This window comes from Bufo gargarizans, chromosome 4, assembly GCF_014858855.1.
Source record: "Bufo gargarizans isolate SCDJY-AF-19 chromosome 4, ASM1485885v1, whole genome shotgun sequence".
Classification (NCBI taxonomy): Eukaryota; Metazoa; Chordata; class Amphibia; order Anura; family Bufonidae; genus Bufo; species Bufo gargarizans.
Window position 1 is genome coordinate 154558125 of NC_058083.1, and position 26688 is coordinate 154584812.

Consider the following 26688-nt stretch of genomic DNA (forward strand, 5'->3'; position numbering starts at 1 on the left):
TGATAAGCATTCTATGTGGGACAGTATCAAAAGCCTTACTAAATTAATCTTTATTGATTTTTGGTTACATTACAGAGCATAATAATAAACAATTTCCAAAGCACAATGTCAGTATATTCACGTCATAAAGTGGGAGTAGACAATCCCACGGCAAAAGGAAGAACTAATAAAATAATACAACAAAAGAACTACAGTAGATAGCAATAGAACATGGTTTTCATAGCTGCCTCAAGGTGTGAGCTGCATCTGCATGTTAGGTTTATTAGATGTAATGGAGATGGTGTTGGTATACATGAGATTGTAGATAGGTTTTAGACCTTTAATTTTTATTTTGAAAATAGATAATAAAAGTGGGTTACCCGAGGTTGCCTTTAGACTCTTTTTGTGAAGGAAAGTCCTGATCTGGAGGTATATATTTATAATTTATAAAATTTCATATTGAAGTTGCCTGGCAAAGCTAAAAGTGTGGAGATGGTCCCAATCATAAGGTAGACATACCTGAATAAGCTTGATACTTCTAGGTCAGGGACACATGTATATACATTACAATATATATTGTAATGGGACTGATGACCGTGAGCGGTCAGAAGTATACATTGAGGTTTTATGAAATTCTGATTTACCATTTTTTTATTTTATTAATTAGTAATGTTATTTTAATAATTTTATTTTACATTTAGTAATTTTATTTTACATTTAGTAATGTGGTCCAGGCTAGCAACCAGGTAAATCATCTACCAAATTGAAAAGAATCAGAAATGAGAAAATGCAAGAATGGTCAATGTGAATACAGATCACAGCTCGCCTCTCATGTGATGACAACGCTAAATAGTAAATGATGCAGAGGATACTTCCAGGTCGACTCCTAGGTGAACACATAAATGATAATGTCCAATAAAAGGACATAGCTGATTAAGGACCTGTGTAAAGTCCGAAACGGATCAGCATCACCATGTTTTAAATTTTACTATGTGAATAAAGCTTACAAAATTTTATTCTTACATGCGATTGCTGGATATCTTTTTATTGGACATCAACATACATGCAAAAAATGTCGACCAAACATAAATATAAAATGGTAAATGGTAGTGCAATCTTTTATAACCTGGATCTCTTTCAGTACATTCAAGTGGAAGTTTTTTCGGGCGAAACAAAGGTCTCAAAATATTTGCACAAGCCACACTATGAGGAAAAATGTAAGACTTTTTAGGATTTTCCACAGCTCATGGTACTTTTCATAATTTACAGATGTAGCAGAATTAACAGTCACAATCATAATGGGTTAACTAGATGTGATAACTCACCAAGTGTGACTGTTAACTCTGCTACATCTTTATGCCGGCAAACTGGAGTAACTTATATCTGAAATCTATTCCAGACCATAGCTGGCAAAAATTTTAGTCTGTGGCAAATGGACAGCTAAAAAATGTGTCAAATTTATTAAGCGGTGTCTTTTGTCATATCAACCAATCACAGCCCAGCTCTCATTTGTTTTAGAGTACAAAATGAAAGCTGTGCTGTGATTGGTTGCTACGAATCTTTTCTCACATGACTATATATCAATCTGATCAGCTACACCAGCTGTACAATAAGCTACCCACAGATAGGGTTCCATGTACAACATAAAACATTCCTTTTATGGGATACTAATATGTGTGCTTCGCAACAATACTGCCCATTACAAAAGAAGAGAAGGAAAACAAGATAAAATTAGTTTCTTTTAACATTTTGTTTTTGAATGAGATAAAGCTACTAAGCAGAGGGTGTGCGGGTACGGTAAATAGACCAATATAAAAAAAGAATAAGCTGGGGTTCCCACATAAGCACGACAGCCACTTCAAACATTGACAAGAGACTGACAAGGGTTTGACCCCCCACGAGTTGATATTGATGGCCTCCTGAGTATAAGCCTTCAATATTCTGATCCAAGAAAGCCCCTTTAAAATGCTGACCAATGTTGATTAAAAAAAAAAGTATAATGACTAATATTTGAAACCCCTAAGACCCTATAGTATGTCATTTAGAAATTTGGCAATGCATCTGAACTCTCAATTTGTTTGCATGCTCACATTTGTTTGTATGCTCATACCTAAATTATTTACCTTAAACCAAACTTGAACTCTTTAATCTCACAACCTCTAACCTTATTATTCACTGCAACATAAATGAACATCCTTATTGCTGAAATCCGTAAGATAAATTGATTATGACTAACTCTTACGTCAAAGTAGTTTTCCTTTTCTACCCCTTTTTTATCAGTGGTTACATACCTCATCCACACGTCCCACTGCTCCATAAATCTTTGCTATCTGTCCAATAAGACATGGGAAATGTTCACCAATTCCTTTTAACACAGAAAGAGATCCAGCCAGGGTCATTGGTTCATATGATGAAATGTCTAATAATATGTTAACGACAATATCACTGTAACTTTGATCAGATAGATATTCTGTAAGGAGGGGTACAGTCCTTGAAAGTACCTGAGAGGAAAACAAAAGTATTACTAATGATCAAAATTTGAGAATATACTGGAAATAAGGAGGGTGAAATTTCACAAGAAAAACTATACATATAAGGTATTGCCAGATTCATACTGACCTGTAAAATGAAATAACTGGTCAGTTTTATCGCACATTTAACGTCGTAAATAAAAAACTTACCGCTATATCATATGCAATAATAAATGGTGGTGTTGGAAAACACAACTTGTCCCGCAAATAAACAAGCCCTCATACTGCTATGTGAACGGAAAAATAAAAAAGTTATAGCTTTGGGAAGGCAAAGAGTACAAGATGAAAACACAAAAAACCTCCGGGGGAAAAAGGGTTAAATGGCTTTTTATATCCGTTGTGGACTATTTATTAGGTTAAGTCCCTATATTATCCAGAAACTTAACCCACCTAGTACTCAGGACTGGTGGAGGAAACTAAGGTAATGTTTACTGTGGGATTTACTGTATGAAGTATTAGTGTGATAATGTCAGAGAAATGTACAGGTCGCCTTGGCTTATATCTGTACTCTGTTACCCTGCCCAGGGCCACACGTAGGCATAGTTCTGCACCAATACTAATTACTGTATTAAGTGACACAAGGAGACATGCCAAACTAAGCAGTTCTCATTTGTAAACATATTCTTTTTAAATAACAAAATAATTTTTTTTAGATAAGAAAAAAACCTTTTCAAGTGATTTCTGTGGAGTCTGAGGTTGTCCTCTGGCTGAATACAAACACATTTGAAATATACATTCTTACTTTAAACAAAATTATGACTATGGCAACATTACAGAAATTATGAAAGTGCAGTGTTGAAAAGTTAGGTTCTGTTCACACCATGTTTAGAGCCTTTGTTTGGTGTGAAAAGCTCCCACAAAATGATTTATCACCTACCCATAGGATTCACATCTGCCTACATTGGTGTACCTTGTAGACAGACCACATGAAGGCAACAGGGCCCGGAGGAAGGGGGGCACAACATTGAATGCTTTCCTCTTCTCTCGGAAAGAAAACAATGTTTTTTTATGTAGGCATTGGGTTGAGCTCAGTGCAAAGTGATCAATGGTAAGTATATAAATTCCTATGCATGGAGCTCCCCCTAGTGGTGGCTGCAGGCAAACAGCTTTGTAATAGAAGAGATGGACATTTATCAATGTATTTATACCAATTGTCTTGTGTAAACATATTGATAAATATAGCGCTCAGAATAAGCACCACATTTGTGAAGCACCTGTTCAACTTTTTCCAAAATTTTAGGGCAGTGTTTTCTTTTAATTAAAATTTCTTCGGCTTAAAAGAAAATGAAAATTTGTCAGAGAACTGCGGCATTGTGGCTTGAGTTCTGAATTGCCTGGGAGTGATTGAGACAAGCATATTGGGAAACTGGGTAAGGGGCCTATAGTAAGTTTTGCTATGGAACCCTGGGAGAATTGTATACGCCCCTGACAGGGTAGGTGATAAATACCATATTATAGAGGGCTTGAGCGCTAAGACCCCCTGAGATCATGGGTTCCCCTATCTGAACTGAGCAGTAGTGCACCTATCGGTCCACTGCTCCATTTACTTCTATGGGACTGATGGAGCACTGTCTAGAGATCACTTTTCTGCTGTGCTCCTATTATTCTCACAGGCAGGATTACAATAACTGGTAACATTGGTAACACAGGATCACTCTATTCACAATAGATGATGGACACAGATCACCTACTCATCCCTGCACAATTGCCTCTGAACGGGTCACAGAGTATGTCTAGATAAATCACAGACCTATAGGGGTATATGAACATCTCCTATTTAGTTTGCCCTATTATCCATAATTACGTATAGAAAAGAGAATAAACAAATCTACAATCACAATATTAAAACAGATCAGGCAAAAGGAATGTGTTTGATTATCCGGTTTGTAAAAAATAAAAATAGAGGACACATTCCCTTTAACCAGCTCAGCTCCCCTAGCTTAAACCCCCTTAATGACCAGACCACTTGTTACAATTCTGCACTACACTACTTTCACGGTTTATTGCGCGGTCATACAACTTACCACCCAAATGAATTTTACGTCCTTTTCTTCTCACTAATAGAGCATTCATTTGGTGGTATTTCATTGCTGCTGACATTTTTACTTTTTTGATATTAATCAAAATTGACCAAAATTTTTCACTTTCTGTTGTAAAATTTCTATATACATTTTTTTCTAAATTTATTGTTCTACATGTCTTTGATAAAAAAAAATGCAATAAGTGTATATTTATTGGTTTGGGTAAAAGTTATAGCGTTTACAAACTATGGTGCAAAAATGTGAATTTACGCACTTTGACTTTCTGAGCACCTGTCATGTTTCCTGAGGTTCTACAATGCCCAGACAGTAGAAACACCCCACAAATGACCCCATTTCGGAAAGTAGACACCCTAAGGTATTCGCTGATGGGCATAGCGAGTTCATGAAAGTTTTTATTTTTTGTCACAAGTTAGCGGAAAATGTATATATATATTTTTTTTCTTACAAAGTTTCATATTCTTTTTATAAATCTGTGAGATTGACACTTTACTCCCTATTCCTTGATAACAAAATTCAACAAAATCTGAGTGCTTCGTGGTAAAGTATTCTCTATTCTCCGTTTTATCGAAAGCATGTTTTAATCTAGCATATCTAAACCATGTGAGACAATCTTTATCTATATTAAGACCCATTTCCTCTGGTGTCTTCAACTTTCCTTCCACCACCATCTGGTGCACAAACCTAATACCCTTTTTATCCCAAAATACAAAGTCTTCAAACTTCCAAAATTCCTTCAAATTTATATTTCCCCAAATGGGGGAGATCTCTAGTGAGTGATTTATTCCTAGTAATTTTTTAACATTAACCCAAATTAAGTGTATCATATTATTGATTGGGCACTGCCTACCCTTTATTTTTACCATTCCTGTTTCTAAAGTACTAATGATATTATATTGGAGACCCTTCAGTTCCCCCTCCAAAAAGCGGCGCAGTCTGTCATCCTCCATCATTAACCACTGAAGCTGGGATGCAAAGTAATAACCCCTAAAGCATGGGACGGACAGGCCGCCATCTTCCTCATCTAGCCATAAATATTTTTGTTTCAGTCTGACCCTTTTTTTCCCCCAGATAAGATCATTTATCACTCCTTCTAGTGCATTAAAAAAGTGATCCCCTATCCAGACTGGGCAGGATGATATAACATACAAGATCTGTGGTAATAAGACCATCTTTGTTATCGCTATTCGGTCCACTTGTCGTATCAGCAATTTTTGCCAGGTACTTGTTTTTTCCTTGACTCTTTTTAAAAGAGGCTCAATATTAAGTTCTAAATACTCCTGTATCCTTGAGCTAACTTTAATGCCCAGGTATTCAAACGACTCCGTGGATTTCAGAATTTTGACCTTAATTTCCTCTGGCCCAATTTCCTGGCCAATTGGAAGTAATACCGACTTTGTCCAGTTCACCCTAAGGCCGGAGATAAGGCCGAACTGATTTACTATTTCCATCAAGTACAGTACCATTGGTACCCCTCCATCCACAAAAAACAGAATATCATCAGCATAGAGGCATATTTTATCCAATGCACCATTTCCCCCAAACCCCCTTACTTTTTTCATCTGCCCGGACCTTACAGGCCAATGGTTCCACAAACATGGCAAACAATAATGGGGAGAGAGGGCACCCCTGACGAGTTCCCCTCTGCAAAGGTATTGGCTCTGAAATTTCTCCATTAATTTTTATCCTAACTTTCGAGTTCTTATATAAAAGCTGTACCCATTTGATAAATTTTTCTCCCAAATTAAACTCGTACATGACCTTCCATAGGTATGCCCATTCCACCCTGTCAAACGCTTTTTCAGCGTCCAGGGACAGGATGGAATGGGCACCCTCTCCTCCCATCTGCATGTTCAGTAATGTCCGTCGAATGTTGGTCTGAGCCTGGCGTTTGGGTATAAACCCTGATTGGTCTGGGTGTATTAACTTCGCGATAACTTTTCCTAGGCGGTTTGCAAGTAATTTAGCACATATTTTAAAATCGGTGTTGAGAAGAGAGATGGGGCGATACGAATCCACCTTTTTCTCGTCCTTACCCTTTTTACCTATTAAACTTATTACCGCTTCCGAGAGGGAGGGCGGGAGTTCGCCTCTATCCATTGACTCGTTTAGGACCTGCACTAACACTGGAAGAATGACATCTCCATATCTTCTATATATCTCGTAAGGGAAACCATCCAGCCCAGGACTGGAGTTCCCCTGAATAGTTTTCAGTGTCTCTCGTAATTCCTCAACTTCAATGGGGGCGTTCAGCCAGTCCATCTCCTCTTCCGAGAGTCTGGGGATCGATACTCCCTCCAGGAAGCTTCTAAATTCTTCAAGCCCCCCCCCCCCTCCCTCCGAGGAGTAGAGGCCCCTATAATATTCAATAAATTCGCGCTCTATCTCTCTCAGGCTGGATGCCATCCCCCCAGCTCTCCTCTCAACACCGCCAATCCTATTTCCTGTCCTTTGACTCTGTATAAGTGTGGAGAGAAGTCTTCCTGACTTCCCAGATTCCCTAAAATATTGTTCCCCCTCAAAAAACACTTTTTGTTGTGCCTTGTCCATCAGATAATTCCTCAATGCCCTTTTTGCTTGATCCAGCTGGTCTATCAGTTCAGGGATTTTCTTCCTCATAAGTTCTACTTCTATTTTTTTTATCCTCTCTGTCAGTTCTCTCTCCTGTTCTGCAAATTCCCTCTTCAGGCCCTTAATTTTGCTAACCAAAATACCACGTAGAAATGCTTTAAAAGCATCCCAAACATACCCTGAACCTGCTGATCCCAAATTATATTTCCAAAACTCCTCTATATCCATTCTAATATCGTCTTCCTCCTTAATTAGATTCAGCCAGTGTGGGTTTAAACGAAACTCACGACTTTTTAATCTTTGATTTATTTTAAACTGCAGGCAAACAGGGGAGTGATCTGAGATACTATTTACTTCATACCTCATGCTGGAGATCTTATTTACTAAATCTGAACTAACCAGTGCCAGATCTATTCTGGACATTATTTTATTTCCCCTGCTAAAGCAGGAAAACCCTAGTTTATCACCATATAGGTATCTCCATACATCTATTAATGATAATTCCTGCGATATTTTCCCCAGCACTGATTGTCGCCCAGTCAGCTGTTTGTCCTTCGGGATCACAGAGTATCTGTCTAATTCGTCATTCATAACATTGTTAAGATCCCCCATTATTACTATGGGACACTTGCCTCTAGAGTCTGCATACTCCATTAGTCTATGGATGACCGTTAAAGAAAAAGGGGGGGGGGGTATATACACAAAAGCCAAAATACACACAATCCCATTCCATTGACAATGAAGGAATACATATCTACCCCTCTCATCTATTTTCTCGTCAAATGGGAGGTAATCTACCATGTGATGAATGTATACACTAACTCCGGATGAGTATGTAGAAAAACATGAGTGATATTGATACCGGGCCCATTTCTTGTTTAAACAATTTATCTTATCTTTTGTACTATGCGTCTCCATAAGTCCAACTATAGCCGGGAGATGTCTGGTAACATTATCAAAAACCATTACCCTTTTGACCCTATCTCCGAGCCCGCGTACATTCCATGTCATAATACTACTCATTCAAATCTGTCGCCTTTTTTTTTTTTTTTTTTTTTTTTTTCCCTTCACCTTAAACCCTGCTAGACCTCCCAAGACAACCATTCCTCCCCTTCTCCTTTTTCTAACCCCCCCCCCCCTATCTGGTCGGTAGAAATCAAACATTTCCCCCACCTCTTACATTCAGCCTCTTCCCACCCCTACCCCTATACTCCCCCGAGCCGATATGGTGCCTTCATATTCCTATTCCTTTAGCGTCTAACCAGTCCACTACCTCTTCTGGAGAGACGAAAAACCTGGCCTGATCGCGATATATTATACGAAGCTTAGTGGGGTACAGCAGGGAATATTGTATCTGAGCTTCTGCAAGTCTCTTCTTCACTTCTTTAAACTCACGCCTTTTCGTCTGAGTAGCTCTAGAAAAATCTGGATATATCGCTATGTTATTTCCATTAAACTCAATTGTCTGTATCTTTCTTTTAGTTCTCATTATTACATCTCTGTCTTTGGCGCTTTGTATTTTAGCCAAGATTGCCCTTGGTGGACCCCCTTTTACCGGGGGTCTCCCTGGTATTCTATGAGCTCTTTCCACTGAGAACCATTGGGATAGGACATTCTCTTTAAAACTATCCTGCAGCCATTGTTGAATAAAGCCCGTTGTGTCCTCTCCTTCCACTCCCTCTGGAAATCCCACTATTCTGATATTTGATCTCCTGGACCTGTCTTCCATTGTAGTAATTCTCTCCAGAAGGGTATTTTTCTCATCGTCTATCCCATCAATTCTTTTTTTTTGTCCCTCTAGATCCTTTTTCATCATTCCAGAGGATATCTGCAGCTCTTTCACTTTCTCCCTAACTTTATTCATATCCTCCTTTATGAAGGAGAGGTCCACCTGGACTGAGGCGATCTTTAGGGACAACTCCTCTAAACTATGGTTTGTTTTTTGTACTGCGCCTAAAATTTCTTCAAGTTTGTTATCTACCAGATTAATTCTTTCCGCCATCCCCTCTCCACTACCCACACTCCTTTCCACCCCCCTATGTTCCTCAACGGCCGCCACTTCTCCAATATCTTTTTGAGTTTCCTTATTGCCCCGGAGAGAGCTCTTTATTTTAGGGGGCGATCTAAGGTATTTCTCCATACTAGTTGTAATGCTATTACCCTTTCCCCCCCCCCCCCCCGTCGAGGAGGCACCAACCGATCTTCGGTTTATTCCCTTTGGGGGCATGACTGCCACTGCCACTCCCCCCCAGCAAATTCTAAGGGCAATTTTACACAATGAAAAATAGGAGAAATCAGCACCAAACACTGGTTAGATATAGGTTGCTAATATAGAGGGAGAGTACACAGTATCGTCCAATATCCTTAGTCTCTCTGTTCACTTATGTGGTCGACGAACACTACTTTCCTCCCCAAGAAAGACTTAAATATAGCTGCATATACAAAGGAGAAAAAAAAAAAAAATGAAAAAAAAACGTACAGTCCAGGATTCCTCTGGTTACATATATATATAAAAAAAAACAAAAAACAGTGCACTCTTCCATAGTGTGAATAGAGTCAGTGATTCGTCCGGTTCTATGTATGTCCAGCGGGCAATCCGATCCTACCACTAGGGCAGATGTAATCAACGGTTCAGTTAGTTATATATATATACATGCCTCCCTTCTCTCTCCCTCTTTTTTTATTTTTTATTTATTTATTTTTTTCCCTCCCCTTCTTTCCTATTCCCCTCTCCCTTTCCTTTTTCTTCCTTCTTCTTTCCCAGCTTATGGGGGAACCGTAGTAGTCCTGTAAAATAGTCCAGGAGGGAGAAGCTTGCAGGAATTTATTCTTAACAACTTTAAGGGGAAACCCCGGCTCCAATGTCCTTTGTTTTCCTGTTTTCAACGCTCTCTGTATCCAGGTACTCTAAACAAATCATTAGAGGGGAGCAGTAATAGTCCTGTAAAATAATTCAGGGAGGGAGGAGTCTACCAGTATATACTTTTAATAACTTAAAGGGAAGCTCCGCTTCTAACGTCCTTCGTTGTCCTACTTTTTCAGTGATATCTGCGGTATCCCGATTCAGACATGTCATTAAAGGGAAAAAGTGGTAGTCCTGTAAAATAGTTCAGGAGGGAGAGACTTACAGGAGTATATTTCTTAATAACTTTAAAGGTAAACCCCAACTATAGTGTTCCTTTGGTACCTATTTTTCAGCGTTCTCTGTACCCGGGTACTCTAGTTCAGACAATTCATTAAAGTGGGGACCAGAAATAGTCAAATAGGATAATTCAGGGAAGGAGAAGTTTGCAGGTATAAACCTTGAACTCTAAAGGGGGGCACCAGCTCTACTGTCCATTTTCCTCAGTGGTCTCTGTACCCAAGTGCTCCAGTTTAAACATATCATTAGGCAGTACCTGCAAGTTCATTTCCCTTCCCCACTTGCCTTCTTTCTTCCATTTTTTTCTTCTTCTTCTCACCCCTCTCCAGCCATCACCAAGGGAGTTCTCAGCCGGAGCGACTGCTCACCTCTAGGGAGGCGAGGGGGGGGGGGGGAGAAACGACAAAGTTTCATATTCCACTAACTTGTGACAAAAAATAAAATTTTACATGAACTCACCATACCCCTCACGGAATACCTTGGGGTGTCTTCTTTCCAAAATGGGGTCACTTGTGGGGTATTTATACTGCCCTAGCATTTTAGGGGACCTAAAGTGTGAGAAGTAGTTTGGAATCCAAATGCGTAAAAAATGCCCTGTGAAATCCTAAAGGTGCTCTTTAGAATTTGGGCCCCTTTGCGCACCTAGGCTGCAAAAAAGTGTCACACATGTTGGTATCGCCGTACTCAGAAGAAGTAGGGCAATGTGTTTTGGTGTGTATTTTTAGATATACCCATGCTGGGTGAGATAAATATCCCTCTAAAAGACAACTTTTCCCATTTGTTTATACAAAGTTGTCATTTTACAGAGATATTTATCTCACCCAGCATGGGTATATGTAAAAATATACCCCAAAACACATTGCCCTACTTCTCCTGAGTACGGCAATGCCACATGTGTGACACTTCTTTGCAGCCTAGGTGCGCAAAGGGGCCCAAATTCCAATGAGTATCTTTTAGGAGGGCATTTTTGGGCATTTGGATTCCAGACTTCTTCTCACGCTTTAGGGCCCCTAAAATGCCAGGGCAGTATAAATACCCCACATGTGACCCCATTTTGGAAAGAAGACACCCCAAGATATTCCGTGAGGGGCATGGCGATTTCATCAAAGTTTTTTTTTGTTGGCGCAAGTTAGCGGAAATTTGTATTTTATTTTTTTCTCACAAAGTCTCCCTTTCCGCTAACTTGTGACAAAAAGTTCAATCTTTCATGGACTCAATATGCCCCTCAGCGAATACCTTGGGGTGTCTACTTTCCGAAATGGGGTCGTTTGTGGGGTGTGTTTACTGTTCTGGCATTTTGGGCGGGGCTAAATTGTGAGCAACCCTGTAAAGCCTAAAGGTACTCGTAGGACTTTCAGCCCCTTTACGCACCTAGGCTGCAAAAAAGTGTCACACGTGGTATCGCCGTACTCAGGAGAAGTAGGGAAATGTGTTTTGGGGTGTATTTTTACATATACCCATGCTGGGTGAGAGAAATATCTCTGTAAATTTACAACTTTGTATAAAAAAAATGTAAAAAGTTGTCATTTACAGAGATATTTCTCACACACAGTATGGGTATATGTAAAAATACACCCCAAAACACATTGCCCTACTTCTCCTGAGTACAGCGATACCACATGTGTGACACTTTTTTGCAGCTTAGGTGCGCAAAGGGGCCCAAATTCCAATGAGTTCCTTTTAGGAGGGCATTTTTAGGCATTTGGATTCCAGACTTCTTCTCACGCTTTAGGGCCCCTAAAATGCCAGGGCAGTAGAAATACCCCACATGTGACCCCATTTTGGAAAGAAGATACCCCAAGGTATTCCGTGAAGGGCATGGCGAGTTCCTAGAATATATATTTTTTTGGCACAAGTTAGGGGAAAATTATTATTTTATTTATTTATTTCTCTTACAAAATCATTTTCCGCTAACTTGTGCCAAAAAATAAATATATTCTAGGAACTCGCCATGCCCCTCACGGAATACCTTGGGGTGTCTTCTTTCCAAAATGGGGTCACTTATGGGGTATTTATACTGCCCTGGCATTTTAGGGGCCCTAAAGCGTGAGAAGAAGTCTGAAATATAAATGTCTAAACATTTTTACGCATTTGGATTCCGTGAGGGGTATGGTGAGTTCATGTGAGATTTAATTTTTTGTCACAAGTTAGTGGAATATGAGACTTTGTAAGAAAAAAAAAAAAAAACACAAGAATGACAAGGTCCCTCCAGGTAGGCCCTTCATCTCTGGCAATATAAATCTAACAGAGAGGGTTGGATGCTACCTGGATTCACAGCTTAAGGGTATGGTGGCGAACTTGCCATATTTCATTCAGGATACCACCAAATTTTTGCGTAAAACTGATGGGAATAACTTGGAGGATGACATGATGCTGGTAACATGTGATGTAGAATCAATATATACCAGCAACAGACATCAGGATGGGATTTAGGCTGTTGATTATTTTTTAGAAAGGGAAAATGTGAACGAAGGCAAAAAGAGATTTTGATTCATTTACTGGAGTTTGTTGTGATGCATAATTTTTTTATTTTTGATGGGTCTTTCTACCTGCAGCTCCAGGGGACAGCGATGGGGGCATCGACACCCATTGATCGCCATTTTTTGGCCACGATACATCGATGATGTATTTCTGATCTGGCAGGGTGATTTTTTTATAGTTACAGACATTTTTGCAATACTAAATGATAACACCAAGAACATTAAACTTACTTTTAAGTGTGATAGGGACGTTATCAACTTCCTGGATGTACAACTTTGGAGGGGGGCTGATGGTTCCATTGTGACTAACATTTTCAGGAAACCTACTGCAGTAAATTCATACTTACATGCCTCTTCATCTTACCCCCCACAGATGATTAGATCTATCCCAGTTGGACAGTTTTTAAGGGCGCGCAAGATATGTTCCACTGATGATGTATTTGAGGAACGGGCGAAAGAATTGAAACAACGCTTTACCATTAGGGAATACAGCCAACGTTCCTTTAAGGCGGCATACAAAAGAGCAAAAGCATGCACCTGTTTTGATCTGCTCTATTTCTAGGAAAGAAAAATCAGAGGATGATAAAGTAAGGTTTATTACGAACTACCACTCCAGATGGCATGAAATAAGAGCCAGTCTGGAGAAATTTTGGCTGGTCTTATTAACAGATCCGGTTGTTGCACGATATGCCACTGCGGGTCCTTCTTTGGTGGCAAGAAGATCTAGAAATCTGAGGGACCATTTGGTGAAGAGTTTCTATATGAAATAGATTCCTCCAATTTTTCCTGGGATTGGGAAACCTGAAAAATATGCGAGGTGGGGGCATTTCAAGGAGACTTACCCAATTGGAATGCAAGTGGATTTGGAAGTTGAATACACTGTGCCCAAATGGTCTTAATGGGTGTCATGGCTTTTTGTCTCTTTTATAAACGTTCTATGATCTGCATACTCCTTGTTTTTATCATGTAATTGTTTTTAATATATTTAGTATGAGTATTTATTTTATCATGTATCACTTTTGGGTCACATTCTTTCACTTTATATTGTGGTCGGTCATTTTGAGTCTCTTTTTTGGCACATTCCCAACCATTATGATGTCTCTATATATATATTTTTGTGAATTTGAATATATTATGAATTTTGTATATATTATTTATTATTTATTTAATTTTAAGATCATAGTAACATCAGTACTAATATGATTATGTATTGTCATGTATATTTGAACCTTAGGCTACTTTCACACTAGCAGCTCGGACCTCCTGCAGGCTGTTCCGTCAGGTGAACAGCCTGCCGGATCCGTACTGCCGCTAGTGACCGTGTGCCTCCGGACTGCCGCTCCATACCCATTGAGTATAACGGGGGCGGGGGCGGAGTTCCGGCGAGGCACGGCAGCGCATGGCAAGAGGCTGCTGGAATAAAACTACGACATGTCCGACATTTATTCCGGCAGCCTCTCGCCATGCGCTGTCGTAGCTCACCGCAACTCCGCCCCCGACCCCATTATAGTCAATGGGGACAGAGCGGCAGTCCAGAGGCACACGGTCACTAGCGGCAGGACAGATCCAACAGGCTGTTCACCTGACGGAACAGCCTGACGGAGGTCTGTGCCACTAGTGTGAAAGTAGTCTCAATTATGTTTTTTCAGGTATTTTAATCATGTGGATTTATAAATTTGTATAATCATGTACCTCTATATACATTATCTTTGTATAATCAATATACGTAGATAAATTTGGATATTTATGTATACTTTATATATATATAACCATACAAGACTGCAATTGATTTTGTTTATTATTTATATTTATGCATTTATTCATCATTAATCATGTATCATTAATTATGTATTTTCACTTAGTCAGTCACACATTGTTTTCGTATTTCACTCATCACTCACTTTCACTTTTCACTCATGTACATCACTCATATCACATATTGTTCACTATCAATCATGTATTACTATCAATCCTAGTCACATTGTTCTTATTTTCTTTGTGGTATAATCAACTGTTGCAGTCATTGTGATATATTATAAATTCATGCAGATTTATTGTATCTATTATATTATGATGTTGCTATGCGGATGCGTTGGGCCCGCGCATGCACATTTGTGTGTCTGGTGCCATCGGCACTCCTGCGATCATGGTATTGCGGGACTGCCTTTGGTATCATGCGATTTTGCGTGTGATCATGTGACCCGACCCTCACTGGCAGACTCAGTATCAGAGGCAAGGATGGCGTATGCCTCTTCAGCTGAGTATACTCATTGAGATGGACGGGCCATTTTTACTTTATTGGGGTGTGACGTGTGAAATGTATAAACCTTTATTTATTGTGAGGGTGTGTATGCTGTGTTTTTACACATGAAGGGGCTTGTAATCAATTTGAAATACAGAGAAAAGGAGTATAAAAAAAGTATTAAAAAAAAATTACAGGCCAGTGTTTCCTTCACACGTGCCTTGCAGTGTATAATCTGCAGCCTCTCACTCCACAGACACACCCTGCCTTCCTGCTGCTCACTTTTAAAATACAATCGTGGACATGAGCCACGTATAAACCCGGAGTGGATCGTTGGGCGTAAGCACCCACCCAGCTCTTTGCTTAGTCCCAGTAAAAGCCAGGCCCGGATTAGCTGTTACAAGCTATACTAGGTAACAACAGTGTCCACTATCTATCTTAGTGGACACTCCAGCTACTGGCTTCCACTCCACTAAGACAGGGAACCTTGGTGGCTCATCTCAAATGCACCACAGCAAACCACAATATGTATCTCCTTAATAGGTTTCTTGCACCATTCTCAGAGATACATACCGTCCTTCATATATTATGCCTGTCACTGCCTCACAATATACAGATATAACTAACTACACAAAAAAAAGGAGAAAAAAATTGCTACAGTTAACTGAGCAGACCGGTCAGAAAAATGGATGTTTCTGATCAGCGCTCAGCAGGTACAGGACGCACGCATACACACAGATATTATGTGCGTGCAAAAATATACACTAACACTACCTAACTAAAATTGACTTCTATGTAACATTAAATATATATTTTTCACCCCCCAAAAAAATTTGAAAACTGAGACCTTGTGCGGTGGGGGTTTTTCCCCCACTCCCCACCGTGACAGTATGTTCCACAAGGAGGCCCTCACGGACAGGTAACACATCGGGAGAGGAGCAAAGCTCCTACTCATACAAAAGCAGACATAGCACTAACCTCAATCTCACAACTCCAGTATAGGAAGAGCTATGAGGCCTCACCCAGCTTTACCTTGCACACTCTTTTATTTCTAAACAAACGAAAATGGGAAGGAACACCAGCCTTAAAGAAGTGTAAAATCATGCTAACAACACTTTGCCACCAGCAACAAGCATGCACGGAAAAAGTGTCACGGTCCACTACCACCAGACCATGACAGTCGTGACACCATCAGCTCCCCAACTGATCTTAAAGATAAAATCCAGAGGCTGCTACTAGAGCATCTCAGCTATGTACAGAAAAAATGGCTCCATAGTTTTAATAAAGACCAACTGAAAAAATGTTTTAGCTCAAAATGAGTACAATGCAATAAATTTAAAACATTGCCCCCAAAGGTGTACATAGCCTTTAAAGAACTACAAATGAAGCAATAGGGTGCTCCAGGTACTAATGGTAAATGTTACGAAAACAATCTGTTTTAGTAAGTTTTCATATTAATATCCTGCCAGACTGAATTAAGACTAAAGACTAAAAAAACATAATTGAACCTTTATGTCTATTATTAGTATAGGGGTGATAATAATGCACAGCTGCTTAGAAGTGTAATTGGGACTATAAATTACAAATATAATATACTGTGAAGTACAATCTGACAAATTCGCTAATAGCGCAGGAGATCAAGTTTACATATTACAGAATTAAATTCATAGCGAAATATCACTGTTGTGCAAGTAACACTGGCTCAGATTTACTAATTTGCCTGCTCCAAAAAAAATCCATCTAAAATGTGGCGCAAATTGGCACATCTGGGGTTTCTACACTTTTTCCAACATGTTTGACATGGGGCAGGACTTATTGGAAAGAGGCAAGGTTTTGATGGATAGGGGCAGGACCTAAGACGCTCCATTTTGTGCCAAAATGTGCCACATTTATGGTGGAAAAATCTTACTGAAAGTAAGCCAACCAATAGTTGGTATAGAGTCAGAGAAAAGGGTCTATCCATGAACCAGATTTATCATCCAGGCTAAACCCCTGTGATGAATCTGGTGCAGGTTTACACAGCCTGTCTAATCTTATGCCATCTTTAGGTTTAGTAAATCTGGGCCACCGTTACTTATCCTGGTCATCCCCAAAGGGTACGTAGCACGGTCAAGTCTGCACAGGGCATGTTATACTGAGGCATAAGCAAACACTATATATATATATATATATATATATATATATCATACTGGTAAAATAATGGATTGAGGTAAAAATGTAGAATACAACTGAGATGGCATCATTCACCAGTTAAGCTGGTTAAATTGTATGCCGAAATATCTAGTTTATGCTGGTGAGGTTTTTGAAAGGATGGGCACCTCTTCCATGCTTAGCAGTTATAGCCGAAAATAAACATTTAAGGGTAGAGGTGTTTTCCTTACTTCCATTATTACCTGAGCGGGGTCTAGCCCATGTGCTGCTGTACAGGCTATGTCTCATGTGCACAAGATCTTACTATAGAAGCTGTTAGGGTATGTTCACAGATGGTGAATATGCTGGGGATTTTCTGCAATGGAATTGCTTGCTGAAAATCCACAGGGTGTTACAGTACTGACAAAATGGATTTCAATAAATCTCATGTATACACCATGGAAAAAATCCACCAAGTAAGTTGACCTGCCATGTGGATTTTCACTGAAGATGTTACCTTTTGCAATGTAGGGTGTAAATTCCACAGCAAAGACACAGCAAAATCTGAGACAAATATGTATGTGGAAAATCTGTGTGACCATACTCCTAAAGCAGGGATGCCCAACCTGTGGCCCCCCAGCTGTTTCAAAACTACAATTCCTAGCATGCCTGCACAGCCTACAGCTTTTAGAGCATGCTGGGAGCTGTAGTTTTGCAACAGCTGGAGGACCGCAGGTTGAGCACCCCTGTCTTAAAGGAATTGTCAGACAACCAAAATAAATTTTAATAATGGCAGGGAAAGTGATTAGTATAAATAAATAAGCCACTTTTCTATTCACTGGCACTCCGTTTCAGTGCCAAGGATCTTGTCCCTTTATGGACCAGAAGTTTGACGTCTTGTCCATCGTCACATGCACCACTGCAGCCAATCACTGGCCTCAGTGGTCACGTGCTGTTTGGGAACATGTCACTGCCGATGTCAGTGAATTGCTGCAGCTGTGCATGTGATGATGGATGAGACGTCACACTTCTGGTCTACAGGGGCAGTGTGGATGAGACCCACAACACTAAAACAGTGCCAGTGGATTGTTAAGTGGCTTTTTCTTCAGTACCATAATTAAAATCGCTTTGGGGATCAGATAAAAAGCAGTGGTTGAGTGCATTGATAATATGGGACGATGGCTCAATTTCTAAGTATTTCATTTGAATATACCTGTAGCATAGGAAGATGTGAAAGGACTTACAGAGAACTGTTCTGTCTTCCAAGGTGTGTTTTTAATGAAAGCATAGCCCAAATTTGCAAAGAGGAAATTTAAATGTACCATAGTTATTACCTTTGGTTGCTTAGCCTTTGCTATTGCTTGTAACAACCGTAGCATATGAAGCTGTTCTCCTTCCTCTAAATGGGGCATTTGTGAAACTAGTTCTCCCAGGAATTCATGTATCGGCTGAGGCTGCATCTCATAAACTGATGGAAGTACACGGAGGAGCATGCTATTACCTGTGGAATATAACCATGCATTGTGACTACATACACAATTCTATGCATCAATTTTTATATCTTATCTGCTGTGAATATGTGAGAAATTACCAAGCAGAAAAAAAACAGTATGGAAAGTTCATAAGTCTTGTAGAGTCTACGGGAGTCTAATGTTTCTTTTAGCAAACGGAAAACATTTGCACATTTCAAAGCAATACAAATAAGAAAATTCCTAAGATTTTATTGTGCATATTATTGACGGCATGGTGGTGCATATTCTATAAATGAGCTACAAGAACCAACAATGATGGCCGCCATTCACAGCTGGAGATAGGAATTATAATCAAAATGCAGCTGGTGGAAAGAAGGCTCCATATATTATCAGCAACTGGATTGTCAAAGCACAACTTACATAGAACATACTGTACATAAGCGGTATGCTTCCTGCATGACAACAAAGATAATATTCCAAAACATGGCATTAAAAAACTAGAATAGCACCAAGGTAAAAATGAAATCCGGGTAACTGGGCCCATGATCTAAATATACTTTTGTGAAATAGATACTGTATTAGGATGACATTGCTTTAACAAAACATCTATTAGCTGATAGTGGGCCATTCTCATTTATCTCTGAAAAAAACAGAAAACAACGAGCATCTACACTACATTGCAAAGGACTAATAAAAAAATGGTTGCAGTAGTGTAGCCTTCAAATTACTTTTATTTGTTTTCCAAGAAAATCACATAGGAATACCATACTGTCATGGTCTTACCTTCTCACTGTTCTCCTTCGTTTGACATGTGCTGGCGGCCATCTTGGTTTCTGGGTTTCTTGTAGCCTCCCACCCTGCGGCTCCTCCTTCCCACTGGGAGGAGCTGGATGCCTAGCTCATATATATAGAAGGTCTGTGGCTTCAGTTCCTTGCTTGGTCCTCCTGTGTGCACATGCTTCAAAGACTGCTGCTGCTTCTGGTTCCTGATCCTGGCCTCGTCTGACTACCCCGTTGGTTCCCGATCCTGGCTTCGTCTGACTACCCCGTTGGTTCCTGATCCTGGCTACGTCTGACTACCCTCCTGGTTCCTGACCTCCGTCTACGCAAGACCCTGCTTCAGTTTAGCCATCCGTTTGGACTTTAGCTACGGCTTGATTTTCAATAAAGCCTTCTTATTCCACCTATCTCTGTTGTACGTCTGGTTCATGGTTCCATGACATTAGGACCAAGCCATGAATTCTGACGGTACAGGGCCATCCTCGCTACCTACGCTGGTTGCCAGACTTGATCAGCAGGATCACCTGTTGGGTCGGTTCGCTGTGGCGTTACAAACCCTGCTTGAACGCACGGCTCATTTAGCTTCCGTTGCCGATGGGTCGGTTGTCGCTCCTGGGCCCGCTCCTACTGCCGCTCCGGTTGTTGCGCCAGAGTCTACCCCGACACCTGTTGCTGCACCTGCGGTGTTTCAGGGTATGACCGGTTCTGCCCCCCTTCCACAGCGCTTTGGGGGAGAGCCAACTCAGTGCCGAGGTTTCCTTAACCAGGTGGCCATTTATTTCGAGTTGCTGCCACATGCCTTTCCTACTGAGAGATCAAAGGTGGGCTTCTTGATCTCGCTGCTCTCGGACAAGGCCTTGGCCTGGGCCAGCCCTTTATGGGAGAACAACAATCCGGTGGTTGCCGAGTTTTCCGGTTTTGTTGCTTCTCTTCGGAAGGTATTCGATGTGCCGGCTCGTGCTGCCTCTGCTGCGAAGCTCCTTATGTCCATCAGACAGGGTTCACGATCCGTAGCTGAATACGCCATTGAGTTTCGTACCCTGGCAGCAGAGGTGGGCTGGAATAATGAGGCTCTGGTCGCTGCTTTCTCTCATGGTCTCTCGGATGCCTTGAAGGATGAGATTGCAGCCAAGGACCTACCAGTGGAGCTCGAGTCCCTTATTTCTTTCCTGATTTTGATTGACACCAGACTCAGGGAGAGACCTTCCTTTAAGGAGAGCCTGCGGAGGCCTTCTAACAGATTGGCGCCTACGTTTGCTGTCCCACCCGTGCCTCCCTCTCCTCCCACGCCTCCTGGGGATGACTGGTCTGGGGGTCAACCCATGCAGCTGGGGGTTGCTCGCCTGTCCGAGGGGGAGAGGGTACTCCGGAGACGCGAGGGCCGATGCATGTACTGTGGTCTCGGTGGGCATTTTCGGTTGGCATGCCCGAACCGTCCGGGAAACGCTCGCACCTGAGATCCTGTCGGGGGCAGATCTTGGGTGGAGTCTCCTCGTCCCCGGTTTCCCGTGTTGACAAACCACTGATTACTGTTGTCCTCTCCTGGGTCGGGGGCTCGGTGACGACCCAGGCGTTGGTGGACTCTGGTGCTGGTGGCTTGTTCATTGATAGTGTGTTCGCCGCCGCCAATTCCATTCCTCTGCAGCCTCGAGGTTCCCCACTGGCTCTTGAGGCGATAGACGGCAGACCCCTTCTGCCGCCACACGTGACTCAGGAGACCCTTCCAGTGGGGATGGCCATTGGTGCCGTTCACAGAGAGTCGGTCTGTCTCCAGGTTATTTCGTCTCCACACTACTCGGTGGTCTTGGGGTACCCCTGGCTCCAGAAGCATAATCCGACTTTCGATTGGAGATCGGCCGAGATCCTCTCGTGGTCACCGCAGTGTGGGGCTAGTTGCATCCATGGGCCTGTCAAGTTGCTGTGTACTTCCTCGGACTCTCTGTTGCCTCCTGAATACGAGGAGTACCGGGATGTATTCGATAAGGTGCGTGCGGTTGCCCTACCTCCGCACCGCCCATACGATTGTGCCATAGAGTTACAATCTGGTGCCGTTCCTCCTCGTGGCAAAGTCTATCCACTGTCGGTAGCGGAGAATGAGGCCATGGAGGAGTACGTGAGGGAGGCGCTTTCACGCGGACACATTCGCAAATCCTCGTCCCCGGCAGGGGCTGGATTTTTCTTTGTGAAAAAGAAGGGCGGTGAGTTGAGGCCTTGCATCGACTACAGGGGTCTCAATCGCATCACGATCAAGAACGCTTACCCGATACCCTTGATTTCCGAGCTGTTCGATCGCCTCAAAGGGGCCACGGTCTTTACCAAACTCGACCTGAGGGCGGCATATAACCTGGTAAGGATCAAGGCGGGCGATGAGTGGAAGACCGCGTTTAACACCAGGACCGGTCATTATGAATCCTTGGTTATGCCCTTTGGGTTGTGCAATGCGCCCGCAGTCTTCCAGGAATTCATCAACGATGTTTTCCGTGACCTGTTGCAGCAGTGTGTGGTGGTCTATTTGGATGACATCTTGGTATATTCTGCATCCATGGAGGCCCACATTCTGGATGTCAGACGAGTGTTGCAACGCTTACGAGAGAACAAGCTGTTCGGTAAGCTTGAGAAATGCGAATTTCACCGATCCCAGGTAACCTTCTTAGGTTACATCATTTCCGCTGAGGGGTTCTCCATGGATCCTGAGTAGGTTTCGGCTGTCTTACAGTGGCCCCAGCCCAGTGGGCTTCGTGCCCTGCAGCGCTTTTTGGGCTTCGCCAATTATTATCGGAAGTTCATCAGGGACTTTTCCATGCTAGCCAAGCCTCTCACGGATCTGACCAGGAAGGGCAGTAATCCTCAGGTCTGGCCGCTCGAGGCCATCCGAGCTTTTGAGGCTCTAAAGTCCGCCTTTGTGTCGGCTCCGATTCTGTCGCATCCCAACCCTGGGTTGCCTTTTGTCCTCGAGGTGGACGCGTCTGAGACGGGAGTAGGCGCCCTCCTGTCTCAGCGTAGAACACCAGAGGGTCCTCTGCTTCCTTGTGGGTTTTACTCCCGGAAACTGTCTTCCGCGGAGTGCAACTATCAGATTGGTGACAGGGAGTTATTGGCCATCGTGCAGGCCCTTAAAGAATGGAGGCACTTGCTCGAGGGCTCGGTGGTTCCGGTTCTCATCCTGACGGACCACAAGAATCTGACCTACCTCTCTGAGGCCAAGAGATTGACACCACGTCAGGCCAGATGGGCTCTGTTCTTGTCACGTTTTAATTACGTGGTCTCCTACCTACCCGGCTCCAAGAACATCAGAGCGGATGCCTTATCACGGCAGTACTCCGAGCTGTCCGGGGAGGAGTCGATTCCGACTACGGTCATACCCCCGAATCAGATCCTGGCTGCTATTCGCACCAGCCTGACCTCTCCTCTGGGTGAGCAGATTTTGGCGGCTCAATCTGGTGCTCCCTCTGGGAGACCCAACGGCAGATGTTTTGTGCCTGAGGAGTTGCGCACTCGGTTGTTGCGAACCTACCATAACTCCAAGGCCGCGGGGCACCCTGGAAAGAATCAGCTGTCCTGGGCGGTTTCACGGCTGTTCTGGTGGCCTTCTCTACGTTCCGACATCGCCGCATATGTAGCGGCATGCTCCGTTTGTGCCCAGAGTAAGTCCCCTCGGCACCTTCCGTTGGGCCTTTTGCAACCCATAGCCACCGGGGAGCGTCCATGGTCACACCTGGGGATGGATTTCATTGTGGACCTTCCTGCATCCCGAGGCCATACGGTCATTCTCATGATTGTGGATCGGTTTTCCAAAATGTGCCACTGTGTTCCTCTCAAGAAGTTACCCTCTGCACAAGAGTTGGCCTCGATTTTTGCCAGGGAGGTCTTCCGGTTGCACGGTTTGCCCAAGGAGATTGTGTCGGATCGGGGGAGTCAGTTTGTGTCCAGGTTCTGGCGCGCCTTTTGCTCCCAGTTGGGGATTCATCTCTCTTTCTCCTCGGCCTACCACCCTCAGTCCAATGGGGCCGCAGAACGATCCAATCAGGCCTTGGAGCAATTCCTTCGTTGCTATGTCTCCGATCACCAAGACAATTGGGTTGACCTCCTGCCTTGGGCTGAGTTTGCCAGGAACACGGCGGTGAACTCTTCCTCTGGGACGTCTCCCTTCATGGCCAATTATGGGTTCCAACCTGCCGTGTTACCGGAGGTATTCTCTCCCCAGGATACTCCGGCTGTGGAGGATCACCTTTCCGTCCTACGTACTTCTTGGGTACAGATCCAGAGGTCCCTTGAGGTCTCTGCGCAACGCCAGAGACTCCAGGCTAATCGCAGACGAGCGCCCGCTCCTTCCTACCAGGTCGGAGACCGTGTATGGTTGTCCACCCGCAACCTCAACCTTCGAGTGCCCACTCCCAAGCTGGCGCCTCGCTTTGTTGGTCCCTTCCGAGTGCTTCACAGGGTAAACCCGGTAGCCTATGCCCTTGCGCTTCCTCCTGGCATGCGGATCTCCAACGTGTTTCATGTCTCCCTGTTGAAGCCATTGGTGTGTAATCGTTTCACTTCCTTGGTTCCTCGGCCCCGTCCGGTCCAAGTGGGCAATCGTGAGGAATATGAGGTGAGCAATATCCTGGACTCACGCCTGGTCCGCGGTCGGTTGCAGTTTTTGGTCCATTGGCGTGGTTATGGTCCAGAGGAGCGTTCCTGGGTTCCCTCCACAGATGTCCATGCTCCTGCGTTGCTCCGAGCCTTCCACGCACGCTTCCCTCTGAAACCGTTCCTTACTCCGCGGAGGAGGGGCCCTTGAGGGGGAGGTACTGTCATGGTCTTACCTTCTCACTGTTCTCCTTCGTTTGACATGTGCTGGCGGCCATCTTGGTTTCTGGGTTTCTTGTAGCCTCCCACCCTGCGGCTCCTCCTTCCCACTGGGAGGAGCTGGATGCCTAGCTCATATATATAGAAGGTCTGTGGCTTCAGTTCCTTGCTTGGTCCTCCTGTGTGCACATGCTTCAAAGACTGCTGCTGCTTCTGGTTCCTGATCCTGGCCTCGTCTGACTACCCCGTTGGTTCCCGATCCTGGCTTCGTCTGACTACCCCGTTGGTTCCTGATCCTGGCTACGTCTGACTACCCTCCTGGTTCCTGACCTCCGTCTACGCAAGACCCTGCTTCAGTTTAGCCATCCGTTTGGACTTTAGCTACGGCTTGATTTTCAATAAAGCCTTCTTATTCCACCTATCTCTGTTGTACGTCTGGTTCATGGTTCCATGACACATACACTGTACCATTAGATTAATTTAAAGCGTATGGGGGGTCTCCTGACTCTCCTCTGAGGGCACATGCTGTGGGATGGAGGTATCAAATTTCAGTGCCCCTTACCCTTGGGGAGTTAAGTCTCTGCTGAAAGGTATCTGGCAGCAGCATATTCCCTCTTCCCATTCAGAAGTGAGCTAAGCACGTGTATGGGGAGGTTTGGGTGGGATAGCTGCTGGATGAACAAGTGTTGGATTGACTGCTATGTAAAATGTATGCCCAGAGTTAAGCTACCTGTGCACATTGTGGATTATGCATGGCTTTTCTACACTGATTTTCATGCAGAAAAGTCAAAGTGTAATACAGTACCAGCAGACAGAGTGAGATTGGACAAATCTCATGTACATTTTCGTATATATTCTCCATGCAGAAACTGACCTGCCATGCAGACTTTTAAGGCCTCATGCACACGACCGTTGTGTGCATCCGTGGCCGTTGTGCCGTTTTCCGTTTTTTTTCACGGACCCATTGACTTTCAATGGGTCCGTGGAAAAATCGTAAAATGCACCGTTTGGCAGCCGCATCCGTGAGCCGTGTTTCCTGGCCGTAAAAAAAATATGACCTGTCCTATTTTTTTCACGGCCAACGGTTCACGGGCCCATTCAAGTCAATGGGTCCGTGAAAGAACACGGATGCACACAAGATTGGCATCCGTGTCCGTGATCCGTGGCCGTAGGTTTTAGTTTCATACAGACAGATCCGAAGATCCGTCTGCATAAAAGCTTTTTCAGAGCTGAGTTTTCACTTCGTGAAAACTCAGATCCGACAGTATATTCTAACACAGAGGCGTTCCCATGGTGATGGGACGCTTCTAGTTAGAATACAATACAAACTGTGTACAAGACTGCCCCCTGCTGCCTGGCAGCACCCGATCTCTTACAGGGGGATATGATAGTACAATTAACCCCATCAGGTGCGGCACCTGAAGGGGTTAATTGTACTATCATATCCCCCTGTAAGAGATCAGGGCTGCCAGGCAGCAGGGGGCAGACCCCCCCCCTCCCCAGTTTGAATATCATTGTGCGGCCCCCCCCTCCCCTGTTGTTAACTCGTTGGTGGCCAGTGTGCGCACCCCCCTCCCTCCCTCCCTCTATTGTTTTAATACATTGGGGCCAGTGTGCGCGCCCCCCCAACCCCCCCCCCCCTAGAGGGAGGGAGGGGGGGGGGGGGGGTTGGGGGGGCGCGCACACTGGCCCCAATGCTATTATTACAATAGAGGGAGGGAGGGAGGGGGGTGCGCACACTGGCCACCAACGAGTTAACAACAGGGGAGGGGGGGCCCACTGGCCACCAATGAGTTAAAAACAGGGGGGGGGGGTCTGCCCCCTGCTGCCTGGCAGCACCTGCCAGGCAGCAGGGGACAGTCATGTACACAGTTTTTTTGTATATTCTAACCTGAAGCGTCTCCATCACCATGGGAACGCCTCTGTGTTAGAATATACTGTCGGAAATGAGTTTCACGATGTAGCTCATATCCGACAGTATATTCTAACATAGAGGCGTTCCCATGGTGATGGGGACGCAACAAGTTAAAATATACCATCGGATTGGAGAAAACTCCAATCCGATGGTATAACAGAACTCCAGACTTTACATTGAAAGTCAATGGGGACGGATCCGTTTGAAATGGCACCATATTGTGTCAACATCAAACGATCCGTCCCCATTGACTTGCATTGTAATTCAGGACGGATCCGTTTGGCTCCGCACGGCCAGGCGGACACCAAAACGACTTTTTTTTCATGTCCGTGGATCCTCCAAAAATCAAGGAAGACCCACGGACGGAAAAACGGTCACGGATCACGGACCAACGGAACCCCGTTTTGCGGACCGTGAAAAAAAACGTCCGTGTGCATGAGGCCTAACTCTGCAGCATATCAATTGTTTCTGAGGATTTTCTTTTGCAAAGGGTGAGATTGGGGCAAAGCCGTATCAAAATTAATGTGAAAATTCTGTTTGGAATCCCACACTCATGTGCAGGTACCCTTAGGGTTCAAAATGTCTGCATGACCCCATGAGGAGACATTTTCTG

General features: G+C 43.5%; 1 protein-coding gene across 1 annotated transcript in view; it reads right to left on the minus strand.

Annotated features, from left to right (window-relative positions):
• The window catches only part of VEPH1 (ventricular zone expressed PH domain containing 1), a 529573-nt gene that overhangs the window by 379763 nt on the left and 123122 nt on the right, over positions 1-26688 (minus strand). The window contains exons 5-6 of the mRNA XM_044289371.1: positions 18449-18615; positions 2271-2480 (exon numbers count right to left, since the gene is read on the minus strand). Coding sequence (XP_044145306.1) covers positions 2271-2480; positions 18449-18615 — 377 coding nt within the window. The remainder of the gene's footprint in view (positions 1-2270; positions 2481-18448; positions 18616-26688) is intronic.